The sequence below is a fragment of the Colossoma macropomum genome, unplaced genomic scaffold, assembly GCF_904425465.1.
Source record: "Colossoma macropomum unplaced genomic scaffold, Colossoma_macropomum, whole genome shotgun sequence".
NCBI classification, from domain to species: domain Eukaryota; kingdom Metazoa; phylum Chordata; class Actinopteri; order Characiformes; family Serrasalmidae; genus Colossoma; species Colossoma macropomum.
The window spans coordinates 12167327-12180177 of NW_023494802.1; the positions used below are offsets into that span (position 1 = coordinate 12167327).

At 40.9% G+C, this 12851-nt stretch overlaps 1 protein-coding gene across 3 annotated transcripts in view; it reads left to right on the forward strand.

Annotated features, from left to right (window-relative positions):
- phc2a (polyhomeotic homolog 2a (Drosophila)) overlaps positions 1 to 12835 on the forward strand; it is a 52225-nt gene extending 39390 nt beyond the window's left edge. The window contains exons 8-15 of one of the 3 annotated variants that reach the window (XM_036592509.1): positions 4437 to 4807; positions 5309 to 5474; positions 9331 to 9539; positions 9944 to 10073; positions 10230 to 10344; positions 10454 to 10577; positions 10664 to 10952; positions 11617 to 12835. In XM_036592509.1, coding sequence (XP_036448402.1) covers positions 4437 to 4807; positions 5309 to 5474; positions 9331 to 9539; positions 9944 to 10073; positions 10230 to 10344; positions 10454 to 10577; positions 10664 to 10952; positions 11617 to 11771 — 1559 coding nt within the window. In that variant the 3' untranslated portion in view covers positions 11772 to 12835. Of the gene's footprint in view, positions 1 to 4436; positions 4808 to 5308; positions 5475 to 8351; positions 9073 to 9330; positions 9540 to 9943; positions 10074 to 10229; positions 10345 to 10453; positions 10578 to 10663; positions 10953 to 11616 lie in introns of those variants that run through there. The other 2 variants (XM_036592508.1, XM_036592507.1) reach the window with 2 other exon arrangements.
- Positions 12836 to 12851: the final 16 nt, after the last annotated feature.

Sequence of the window (12851 nt, forward strand, 5' to 3'; positions counted from 1 at the left end):
TCACAGTGGAACGATGGACAGAAACACCCATGAATTTTCTTTACATATATGATTTTTATATATAATTTATATATATGACATAATGTGAGAACAGAAGCCTTGTTTTGACCTATTGGCTGACCTTCTATGAAGTATCACGGATTACACTTCATATATGCAGAACTGTTATGTGCTTTTGTACAATTCCACTTTACTGTAAAGGGAGTCTGAGTAATTCTTAAAGTAAACTGAAACTGCTGTCGACCTTCTTTGTACTGCTACTGTTTCCGTCGTCCCTGAAGCGTAACTCATAGAGAAACACTACATGCTGTTCTCCGCTCTCTTTCCTCAAAGCCAGGAAGTCTTACAGACATTTTTTTTCAATGAAGGGCTGCGTTTAACATGACTGGGAGCCTAAAGAGCAGGAATTCATTATTTATTAACATGAATGCAACTTAAACCTGAGACCACCAGGTCCAAAGAAAGCCTCACATCTGAGGCCGTGATATTCAGCAAATGCTTTGAACTTGGCAGGCTATCAAATGTGCGTATCAGAGTAATGTTTGCATTGTGCACAGTGTGGCACTACATGCTCATGAGGTTTGAGCATAAACACACTCCCAGTGGCTCTGTAGAGGCCTTTCAGACCTCCATCCAGTGTAAATGACTGAATGGAAAGAGAATGGAAACCAAGACCTGTTTCTTTTAATTTATATATTTATCTGTGGGTGTCTTTGAACACATGCAACAAAGAAAGAGGTTATAAATAGGGGAGGGTGGAGAAGGTTGTAAGACTTAAGTTTCACCAGTCCAAAATAAGCTACATGGGTGACATCATTACTGTCAATACACACCATGCTGCTGAGCTGACCGGAGACATTTAAAGACTTTGTGTGAAACAGTGACATGCTTATGAAACAAAAATTTAATTTTGAGGTAGAATTTAGGTACAATTTCATGTCTGGACTATAGCTTGGTCAGCACTTGTATTAATAGAGGTTAACTGTACTAATTGGTATTGTCTTAATCAGCAGTTAAACTTAATCTAGTTTAATTTGATGTAAGCAAGTTTCCAACATATTGAGCTGTATAAAAGCACATTGTTAAAAATCTTTTCAGTAGGTGTTTTTGCATGTAAAAACACCATGTAACATTAGAATGAATGCAAATAAACGAATACTGTAAAAAGTAATACTAGAGGCGGGGGGGTGTCTCCATACAAATGGGTGTGCGGAGAGGCTCTTGGGAGGCACCACGCTTCCAGAAAGAACTGGTAAATATGTGCTGTTGCGATGTTGTTTAAGTTGTTGATGGTAGTTGGGATGTGTCCATGTGATACATGTGCTGTTCTGTGCTGGGCTAAGAGGTTGTTGGTGTGGGTAGAGTGTCTGCCATGAAGCATTACTATATTCCTAGAAGTGAACGTGTTATTTTCAAAAAAGTAGTTGATGTTTTGTGTGTTTAAAGAACAAATTTTTGGTTCAGTTCCATTAGCAGCATATTTGATTTAACATATTAGAAGTATTAATTAGCCAAACCAAGAACTGGAAGATAACTACAAATAATACTGGGCTTCCTGAAGGAGAGGTCTGGAAAGGGTTGAATGGACATGTTAGCGATGTAAAATCAGCTACTTGTTGTACTCTTATTTGTATTTATTCTATTATTAATGTTTTTCTAAGTAAATAAGTGTTTACTGACCACAAAAATCACTTTGTAATTCTAAGTTTCTTGAATGCCTAAAACTGTTGCACAATATATACATGCTTAAAAAAAATCTGCCAGTTTCAGGACTGACCAGGACAGTGAAGGTTATAACACACAATGTAACATAGAGGCACTGACCAAAGAACAATACTCATATATTCCTGTGAACCCTGTCAAACTTTAACTGTCAAGAAAGATTTGACTTTTTACCACATTATATGCTGCTGCCTTCTTTCTTGAACTAACACAAACATACACAGTATGAAGCTCCTAGTCTATATTTTGGTATAGACTTACAGCTTCCGTATCAGTGTTTTTCCTGTTTGTCTCTTGCTTTGAATTTTAAGAAAAATATAGAGAAAGTAATTAAAGTGTCCTTTACAAAAAATCTTCACCTACTGTTACAATCTACCCTAGTAGTGGGGCAGGTTGTAACAACAGAACTCTGTTTTTGACACAGTCTTGCTCATTTAATAAGTATGCAGTAGATTTCTACACTATTTATTTGTAGCAGACAAATATGAGTATCCTATATCAAAGTTTGGAAGGTACAGCACAATCAACCATCAAATTATAGAGGCTAAGTCTCACCTACTTGCACATGAAAGTAAGCTTTTTGTTTGTGCTTTCACTGCATATCTTTTTTTTCTTATTAGAAGACCCTTCAGTCAATGGCAAAGGTATCCATTAAATCTTTCATTAAGAAGATGGAAAACTGAAAACGGCACTAAAATATGGTTTCAGGCATGACTTCACTCCACAGATTTATCACTCAAGGTTATTCGGAAATGGGAAGGTTAACATTCCATTCATATACCACAACAAAGTCTAACGGAGCATGACTGCAGAGCAGAAGTGGTAATGCGGTTCTCTCTGATTTAGTCATCCCTGCCGCTTCACGATGACCAGAGATGAGAGAGATAGGCTGTATGCTTCTAAAAGTTGACAGTGCTGGAGTTGAGAACTAAACTATGCCAAACGAACCCATTAACCTATAGCCAGCACTGCTGAGTTGCTAGAACAACGAAACCACCTCCTCAGGGGATCCCACAGGCATCAGGTTTAGAACACAGCACCAAATGCTCAGCCTCGGCACACTGAGGACTTTCACTAGCCAGGTCAGATGCTACCATCTTAGAAAAACAACAAAAGGCTTTATTTTTCTTGCTGAGACGGATTTACATTGCTTGAAGTCAAAGAGGGTGCCAAGAACACGTCGTTTTATGGCATTAGACAGCTTTGCCCTTTTGCCTTCTGGTAAAACCTCAAGCAGGAACTGCTGCAACTGGTTAGCTGGTGTTTGGTGCTGCAACAATAGAGCACTTTGAACATCACTACCACAACAAAACCTCGCCTTCTAGAAGGCTCTAAGGTGTTCTAAAATGCTCTTGGTTAGTAACCTCAGAGGTAATTTGAGGTTCACCTGTCACACTTGTGTCAATGCCAGCTGTTTACCAACAGCAGCAAAAACAGCTTTTGATTACCAGCATAATGTTGGCTCTTGTAGTTTGACAGCTTAGTGCTATTGGTTTGGAGGCAGTAGTCATTTTATATTGACTGGAAACTCAAAGCTAACTGCCAACACACATTAATAATAATAATAAATTTTTACCTATATAGCTTTTTTTATTTCAGTTACAAAATCTCAGTTACAAAAGTGATTTACACAGTGTATAAGTAAAACACTGAGTGGGAAAACACAATGGACTAAATGAAATAGCAGCACAGTTACAAAAAACAGGCGAAAATGAGCCACAGTACTTGTGTATGCTGCCATAAGCAAATCTGTTTTAATCTGGGTTTAAAAACTGCTTGCATTTCTAATATTCTCTGCAATGCTGCTCCAGAGTTTAGGAGCTATATAAGAAAATGATCTTCCACCAACTGAGCTGTAAGTGGTCCTAGGCCTTCCTCAGCTGGTCTGGATGGGCTATAATGCTTCAGCGGATCAGTAAGATATGCTGGAGCTCGGCCAAAGCTTTAAATGTCATAAGAAGACCTTGTAGTCAATGTTCACAGGAAGCCAGAGTAAACTGAAAAAGACCAGAGTAACACCCAAAGTTTCTTCTTGCGTAAGCACACAGGCTTTCACATTCTGAACAAGCTGGAACCTATTGAGAGATACTGCAGAGCAATCAGCCAGTGACATGTCACAGTAGTCCGATCTAGCAGTTTTCCTTATTAGCTCCCTGAATTCATTACTCAGATGAGTCAGCCACGTGTTTATTTTCCCACATCCGATTTCTCATGTATTCAGTGTACTGAGCTACACATTGCATATCATTGCTGTTGGAAGAAAACCTCATATCTCAAAAATGGTAATTTTACAGGAGAAGGAAAAAACCTACTTTACTTTTAATGTAAGTCAATGGAACCAGACTTTTTTTCAAGTCATTTTAGGTCATTTCTTTTAGTCCATTCATCATGAAATTTAAATACAATGTAAAGGGTAACAGGCATTTTCAAATTACATCAAAAACTGAAAAACATCATAAATGGAGATACAAGGTTTTCTTTTGACTACAGCATTATTCAATTAATAATCTATTGTAATTTTAGAGCTGCCAACAGTGTGCTACCATTTTCCCATTTATGTCTGTGTACTGTGACCTAAAACAGTTGCACTTTGTTTTGACACTGTTCAGTAGCATTTAGCTTGTGTGAAATATGATAACTTCATGAATTTTAAATTGAAAACATGACATCCATTTAATAAGAATGCTCACGTACAATGCCTCTGTTTGTTTCAGCATACACACAAATCCAGACCCACCAGCTACTCCAGCAACACAAGCAGCAGTTTGTGATCCAGCAACAGTCCCAGTTGTCTCAGAGAAGCCAAGCCCAGCTCTTACAGCCAGGCTCCATCCAGCCCTGCCTTCAGCCCCAAGCCCAAACCGTGCAGACCGTGGCCATACAGCCCGCCCTGGCAGGCCAGCACTGTGCAATCTCTGTGCTGCCCAAAGCACCAGCTCCCTGCCAGCAGGCCACTGTCTTCCACTCCACTGTGACTCCTCAGGTGCTGGCCCACAACGGGCAGCCTCCCTTGCTGAACTCCGTCAAAGCCAAACAGGTGCAGATAGCAACCGTCAGTCTCCAGTTTCAGCCGCCACCAGCCCAAGTAAGCGAAGATAAAACATATGTTGTTGCTGTCATGTCAAAATCTCATAACTCTTACATCAGCTGTTCTTCAAATTGGGTGTAGCTTCCTATAGAATGGACTAGTAAGAGTAGTTGATTCTTGCTAAGATTGCTTTACATTAATGCACACTAAAACTGAAAAATCTGCATAATTAATCACAGAGATATAAACAAAGTCATTCAAAGTGGTTTGATGTGAAATGGTTCACTGTAGAGAAACTTACTGACTCAGATTTCTTTACAGTGATGGTGATAGGAACCAGGGGTCGTGATGTCTACTGTGCAAATATAGCCTTTAGTTTACTTTACAAAAAACCAGTGAACCTAATGAGTTTTCATATGTAATGTTAATAATGGTAAAATAGTTGCAAATCTGAAACAATAGGTTTTCTTTGGGGTGCCTCAAAACACCCCACCTGTACCTCTCCACCATGAATGGTCCTCCTCTTTGATCTTGTCCTTTTCTGATGCCGATTTTCAGACTGCTACGGCTGCGCAGGATGATGCTGAGGATAAGAATCCTCTTCCAGCAGCCACAGAAGACTGCCCTGTCCAAGGTGAACAACAGCTTCTGTCCTTACCCACACAAGAGCCAGCCAGGACAGAACAATGCCAATCTGACCACAGTCAGACAGAGCACTCAGAAGGTACCACCATTTTCTCAGTTACTGCTTAGTTTCATCTTTGTGAGTTAGACTGCTTGCAACTTTGTCTGAACATGATTAGTAGAGATTATTTACTGACAAGGAAGTGATGCTTAAAAGATTCCCTATATGAACAGACAATGTAGTTCAAAAATACAATAATTTCATCACGTTTTTATGATAAACATGGACCATTTTTTAAAGGCCTTAATTTCGATTAAAGCACAATTCCAGCCTAAACACCAGGCCCAAACTTCTGTCCGACTGCCAAGCTTAGTCTAAATGGCCAGGAGCACAGTGGCCACTGTGTCACTGCCATCTGTAGGCTTGCCAGCCGAAACACAAAGGCTATCCCCACTTTATCTCTCCCCTCAAGCGGAAGAGTAGATCTGTCACGCCCCAGTGTCTATTGTCCGGTCCAGGCACTTGCTAGAATGTGACAGCTTTTGCCATAATTAGAGGCGAGGGGCGCAGCTTTGTTATTCCCAGTGGGCTAGAGGAATAAAGGTGGACACACTCTAGCTGTCTGGCAGGTGTGGCTGAGGCCTATCCACTCAGACATTCAATTATGAATGATGATCAATTACTCTTTTATGAAAGCAATGGGTACTAAATGCATTTTTAGGGCACAGTCTGGAGAGGTTTTGTTGTGAGCTCAATTAAACCATTGAAACCATAAATCATGTCAAGCTGGCCTGAAATGCATGGGTCAGAGCAGCTAACTCTTTGTGAGGGATTGATATATGCCTTTATAATATTGCTTTGTTTTTGTCACTTAAAGCCTGTTCCTTTTTGCCTTTGCTTCTCTGTATGTATGGATGTATGATAAATCTTATTTTTGTATTCTTGGCAGCACGTCAGAAAGAAAACATGCTGGATATTTCCATAAGCAAGGCTGCTATGGCTACATAGTGAAACAAAGGATTTAAGTCTAAGGGGGTCAAGTTCAGGTTTCGAGCAGATAAAGAATAAATTAACAAGCTGGTTGTTGGAAAAATATAAATACAAATATAATTCTCAGAATATGGCTTTATCATTACTAAAGCTTAAATTTGAAAGATGACATAAAAACTCTTGTGCACCTTGCATACTAAACAGAAAGTGTATTCCATAAGATGCCAAATTAAGACCAATTAAGCCAAATTAATACAATAATGATTAAATGTAAAGATCCAGGGTTACCGAAGGTAAAGCAGCATCACATAAAGGTGACTTTATCTGACTGAACTCAAGCTATGCTGTTTCGACTCCCACCTGCTAAGTGTGGGATTGAGTAGCCTTTCATATCTCCTGCTGGATAGAGTTTCCTTACATATACTGTGTCACTCTTGCTTTCTCTTTGTCTCTTTGTGGAACCCAAGACCCCCTTTATCAAAACATTTGCTTCTGGCCTATTCTTAGAGTGGATAATAGATGATCTGATAACCTTTTTCAGTCAATATTGTGTACAGTTAAAGAGAGCAGTGTTTATAGTTGACTGATACAGTAGATCTGTAGTTTGGCCAATGAACTTGGGTTAAAATCTAATTTACATTATTACATTCTTACCCCAAATATAGTCGATCAGCCGAGGCATGTTGGGTGCCTGAAGATTGTTTCTTTAGTTTGTCACTTGGCTACATGGCAAAAAGATTTTGGGGAGTAATAGACTTCTGTTACTTTTTAGCTGCATTTGCCTGGGAGCTCTGGTGCAAAACTTGGCAGTTCGACTGTAGTCAATGTCAGGCTTTAAGAGTTATGATTTAGACTACAGGGGAATTCCACTGATTTTTCAAAAATTCTGTACAATTAAATCATTTAGATGTAAACAAAGTCACTTAAAGTGGTTTGATATTAATGCCCCATGCTAAAGAAACTTACTGAGTCAGAATTGTTTACAGTGGTGGTGATAGGAACCAGACATCTGAGATTTTTAACACCTTTAAAAGACATTTTTAAATTTATTAAAAATGGCTGAGAATGCTCTGCTTGGTGCCTAAATTAAGATATAGTTTTAAATAAGATAAAGTCATTCATAGTGGAGGAGCACACACAGGATGTTATAAGGCAAAATAGTCCCCAAAAGAAAAATATTGCATATAAAAACTCAGAAGACATGTAGGTTCACTAAGGTTTTTGGATAATAAATAAAAAGGCTTTATTTGCGTTGTAGACATTGCGACCCTTGGTTCCTATCTCCATCACTGAGAAATCTAAGTTGGCAAGTTTCTCTATAATGAGTCATTTCGCTTTAAACCTCTCTGCATTGTTTGCACCTCAATGACTGAATTATACAGACATTTTGAAAAATCAATGCAACTCTCCTTTAAGGTTTGATTACTCTGCTGTGTTTGCAGACTTTTCTGTTGCCATAACAGTTGACTTGTCATCGCCAAATGGCTACGGATTATTTACTTTTGCTGCACAAACTGAAGTCATATAAATTCACAGCGAGATACAGCATTCAGAGTGACTCCACTGTTAACCGAGGCTTACAGGTCCAAGGGTTGAATTGGGGACAGGGATTTAACAGGCTTTGGTTAAAGCAGTTGTGAGTTAGCAATCACGTGGCTACAGATTATTCGCTTTTGATCATTTCCAGAATATTTGAGGGTTTTAATCTGGGAGCATAAACTGAAGTCAAACATTACATCTTCCAACTCGAGCACAATTCGCCTGATCTCTAACCAGACAGACGCCTTTTTAATGTGTGCGTGTGCTTTTCTCCCCCTTGGCTCTGCGTGTTTTTGTCATGGAGCCGCTGAAGTCGCTTCGACCAATCACAGAAGAGCTCGGCTGTAAACCTGCGTTTCCATTGGATGGAATTCCAAGTGCGGGGACGCTCGCGACTGCGCGCTGTTTCCTTTTCAGTTCCCCCGTACAAAGAGGATTAACGGAGCGCGCGCGCGCCTCACGCTGTCGCTCGCACGTACCGCTCCGCTCCGCTTTCCGCCGAACCCGAATCTCCCTGAAAGTTTTCTCTTCGGCTCGGGCTGCTTCGCGTGCCAGGCGAACACAGGAGCTCCGTGGACCGGTACGGAGTTCCGGGATACTTTTCGGGGTTTTCGTGTAGCTCTGTCCGCTCCGCCTGAGCGTGTTTTGGCGCTGGAAAGTGCGAGGAAGGACCCCGAGCTGAGCGGAGGAGTCGCCGAGCGGAACAAAGGCGTGTGCTTCTTCTTCTTCTGCCCGCTGCCGACTATTGTGAGGTCCCCGCGGTACGTGAGTGAGCCTTCGGATAAAACTTCGGTCAAACGGATAAAGTTACGAACTTCTTTTCGCCCCCCAGCTTGACGGGAAACGAGGAGGCGAGACGGTAGCTAAGTTAGCTAACGGCGAGCGGCTCGTTTCGTAGATATATTAGCCTTGTTTACAGTCGAGGCGCGAGCGCTCTCGGCGTAAACACATTAAAACGAGGAAGCGCTGCTGCGACTGAGACTGCTGAACTTGCGGATACTTCGCTGTTAAAAAAATAAAACATAAGGGTACTTTTTTATATCTCTGTAGTAGCTTAACTTTAATCTCAGCGGTTATAACTGGTCGATATAATAGACCTAGGTTAGTTAGGCACATTGTTGTGGATGTGAGGACTCGAAGTTGCTCTGAGGAACTAACGCTGGATCGAGTGAGTGTGGCTGGGCTAACATCTCAGTCTGCAGATGTATTTGGGATGAATGTGATGGCAATTCTGTAAAAAAAATAGTCCACATTTCATTCTAGATCAGATTTGTGTGATGCGGATATCTTAGAGCTGGACGATAACTTACTTCAGCAACCAGACATGGTCACTTCAGCTTTCACTGGGCTAGTCTGTTGGGAAAAGCCTTTTTATATCTGAGCCGTGGAGAAATGTCCCCGCTGATGGATGCTGTCCCCTCCACAGGCCCAGCTGCTGCACGGTGTGTGAATGCTAAACCAGGTGTGGGCTTCCCTCCAGCCATGACCTCGGGCAATGGGAACAGTGCGCCCACTGTGACCGGCAGTACTCCTCAAAATGGCGAGAGCAAAACACCCCAAGCAATTGTTAAGCCCCAGATACTCACTCATGTCATTGAGGGATTCGTTATCCAGGAGGGAGCAGAGCCTTTCCCTGTGAGTGCCTCTCTTTTCTGTCTTCATAGCACAGTCCACTCACACATCCTTAGTAAGTTCAGATTCTGTGTCTGCTGCGGTTATATTGGGTACTGGGATTGAGACTGACATGATGCTGATAGGGTTTGTTTAGTATTGAGACTAAAATCTGCAGGTCTGTGCATGTTTGTGTTGTGTCTGGGGTTGGTGTAGGGTCAGTCGAGTCCTATTTTTAGCCAAAGCTTTTTATCTATAGAAACACACTTCCCTCTAGTGGACAGTTAAAATTTGTACTGCTAAATCTTTAATGGAAGTTTCAACAGAAGTGTAACTTGTGAGAATACATAAAAGGCTCTAATATAGCAGTTTAACTCAGTGAGTGGGCATTTACAGTCTTCTGTATAACATCTCTTGACTCATTCTAGGTGGAACGACCATCATTGTTGATTGAGAACCTTAAGAAGCAGAAACAGCAGCAGTTCTACTCAGACCTGGAGAAAAAGGCTCATGACTCTCACACAGCAGACTCTGAGATGGAAGATCTATCACAGCAAGGTGTGTAGAGGCATATATGACTGGATATCGAACCACTTGATTATTCTAAATAAATGTGACTTTCAAAGGTTGGCTGAGAATGCCATGGTTAAGCTCAAGCAAAAACAGTTTTTCTCTTTTATTGTTAAAAACTCTTACTTGAACTTCCCCCTACAGAGTTAAAGAACCAGGAGGAGGAGCCGACACTCTCCTGCGAACTGTGTGGGAAAGTAGACTTTGCTTACAACTTCAAAAGATCAAAGCGGTTTTGTTCTACAGTATGTGCAAAGAGGTATTATATAAGAAGTATAGTTCTTTGTAAAACACGATAACCAGATGCCATTCAGGTGTTTTGAGTATTTGCTATTGGTCGTTAACTCATGCAAGTATTTCGTTTAAAGGTATAATGTGGGATGCACAAAGCGGATAGGTCTTTTTCCAAGACGGCCCACTCCTGAGAACCCCAAGAAACAAAAAGCCTCCAATAACAGTCAGCACAGTACTAGCTCAGAGGCCAAAAAACAAGTAAGGTGTAGCAAGCACATTGACTTTCCTCAGTACAGTTTTCCCCTTCCTGATTTTGATCCCACTTTGTCCCTTCTGTCTTCCAGAATCACAGCACTCACACAGGCACAATGGGGTCAGTGTCATCCACACGCCTCTCCCACCTGAGTCATGGAGAATCCACCCAGTGCTCAGACATGTCCAGTTATGAAGAGCCTCCCTCGCCCCTGTCTGTGGCCAGCTCTGGAGCCCAGAGGCTACTACGCAGGGAGAGGGGGTCAGAGCATGGAGAGAGCCACAACAGGGAGCTGCCTCTTCTCACGCAGCACTTCCTGCCCAGTGACCCTGCCAAATGGAACGTGGAGGATGTGTATGAGTTTATCTGCTCTCTGCCAGGTAGGCTTTGGCACTGCTGAGACTTCAGCGCTGCGTACTGTCACTTTGGAGTCGTATGATGTTTCAGTAGAGTTTGCTTTGTCTAAGATTTGCTTTGTCACAGAAAAAGAACATAAAAGGACTGAATGATATTTGGGAAAAGTTACATTGAAATATTTTAAATTTGAGAAATGTTGCAATATTTGAAAAATAAAAAAGGAGTCAAATTTATCCAAGTAATCTATTCCTAAATGGAGTCGGTTATCAATCTAACAATGGAAAATGAACATCTTAAAGGCAGCAATAGGGCTGCTTGAAATGGACCAAATACAAAAATACTGCTACAATGATAATGCAGTATACCTTTGAGTGAACTGTGTTGTGATGTGTTAAGACTTGCCTGCGTTATTTGTTTGTTGGATCTTGTTTTGCCTTGATTCACCCAAAAACCTTGTTAGTCAGGATGCTCACAGCAGGCACTAAAACGAGTAGTGATTGGTTAGAGCAGGGATGTCTGATCTTATCCATAAAATGGCCAGTCTGGCTACACGTTTTCATTCCAGTCAGGCAGGAGCACACCTGATTCCACTTGCTCCATACTGTGGATCATTACTGATCCTCAAAGCTATATGTAACATAATGGTCTGTGAAGTTTTTAACCCAGAACCTCTCTTTCTGCCCTTAGGCTGCCAGGAAATAGCTGAAGAGTTCCGTGCTCAGGAGATCGATGGCCAGGCTTTGCTGCTACTGAAAGAAGACCATCTCATGAGCACCATGAACATCAAACTTGGGCCTGCACTGAAAATCTTTGCCCGCATCAGTATGCTCAAAGACTCATAGCTTCTCCCATGGGCTGTAGCACATCACCTGGAAAGGACTGGAAATACCCAAACTGCACTGATTTCACTTCATATCCCATAAAGGCTATGAATCCAGAGGATCCAGGGCTGCTTCTCAAATAATCCAAGAGATTTGGCTTGTATTCTTCTCACAGGCATGTGGATGGAAATATCCTTTGGCCTGGTTAGCCTTGCCATGGCTCTATGGATGAACAGTCAGCTTGAAATTGCTTGGATAAAATACAAGCACAAGTAGCTAGACAACTAAATTATGGCCACAAATGGTTCTAATCTTCACACCAGGAAGATTTAATAAGATGCGTAGTTGCAACAGGTTTACAATTCCTTTTGTTTTGGAACTGGAATTATTTTGCATTTCACTGATTTTTGTTTCAGTGTCAAGATTTGTAGTTCAGGTGTTCATCTCAGTGAATTAAGTTCTTTTTTATGAAAAAGGAACTTTAGCCTTGCATAAAATGTGCCCAACTTGTCTATTATGTGGTAGTAAACAATGAACAAGATATTTTGATGCATGCATCTGCAACTGCTTTTGTTCATTGCTTAGATACTGTCCTCTTAACGCCAGCCTGATTTATTAAATACACAAAGGATGGTGTGCATCTGAAAAGTAATTACATTGTCAATGTGCCTAACATTCCCGTCTATCCCAAAGATCAGCCAGAATTCCCATAACTCATTTCCGTTCAGTACCGTGGAGGAATGTTTCAGAATTCAAAAGGTAACTTTTTTTTTTTTTTACTCAAACCTACCAGAGTATTAGAACATACACCGTTCAAAACGAGGTCAGAAAAGTCTTTCATGGTCTGAAGATGAGACCATCTATTATATTTCTAATATGCCAACATTCATTCGTTTTCTGCATTTTGTCCCTCTTACATCCTAAAAACAACTGTGACCTAAACTCAAATTCTTAGTAAATGCCGTAAAACATGTTCCACTATTGTAATTTACATTCAACAGTCGATCAAATGTCTATTTATTGAGAGAAAGTTTCTGATATTGGTTTTGTATTTGGAAGAAATAAAACTTTGTCAAAATGTCAAATGTTTGGATCCTCGTA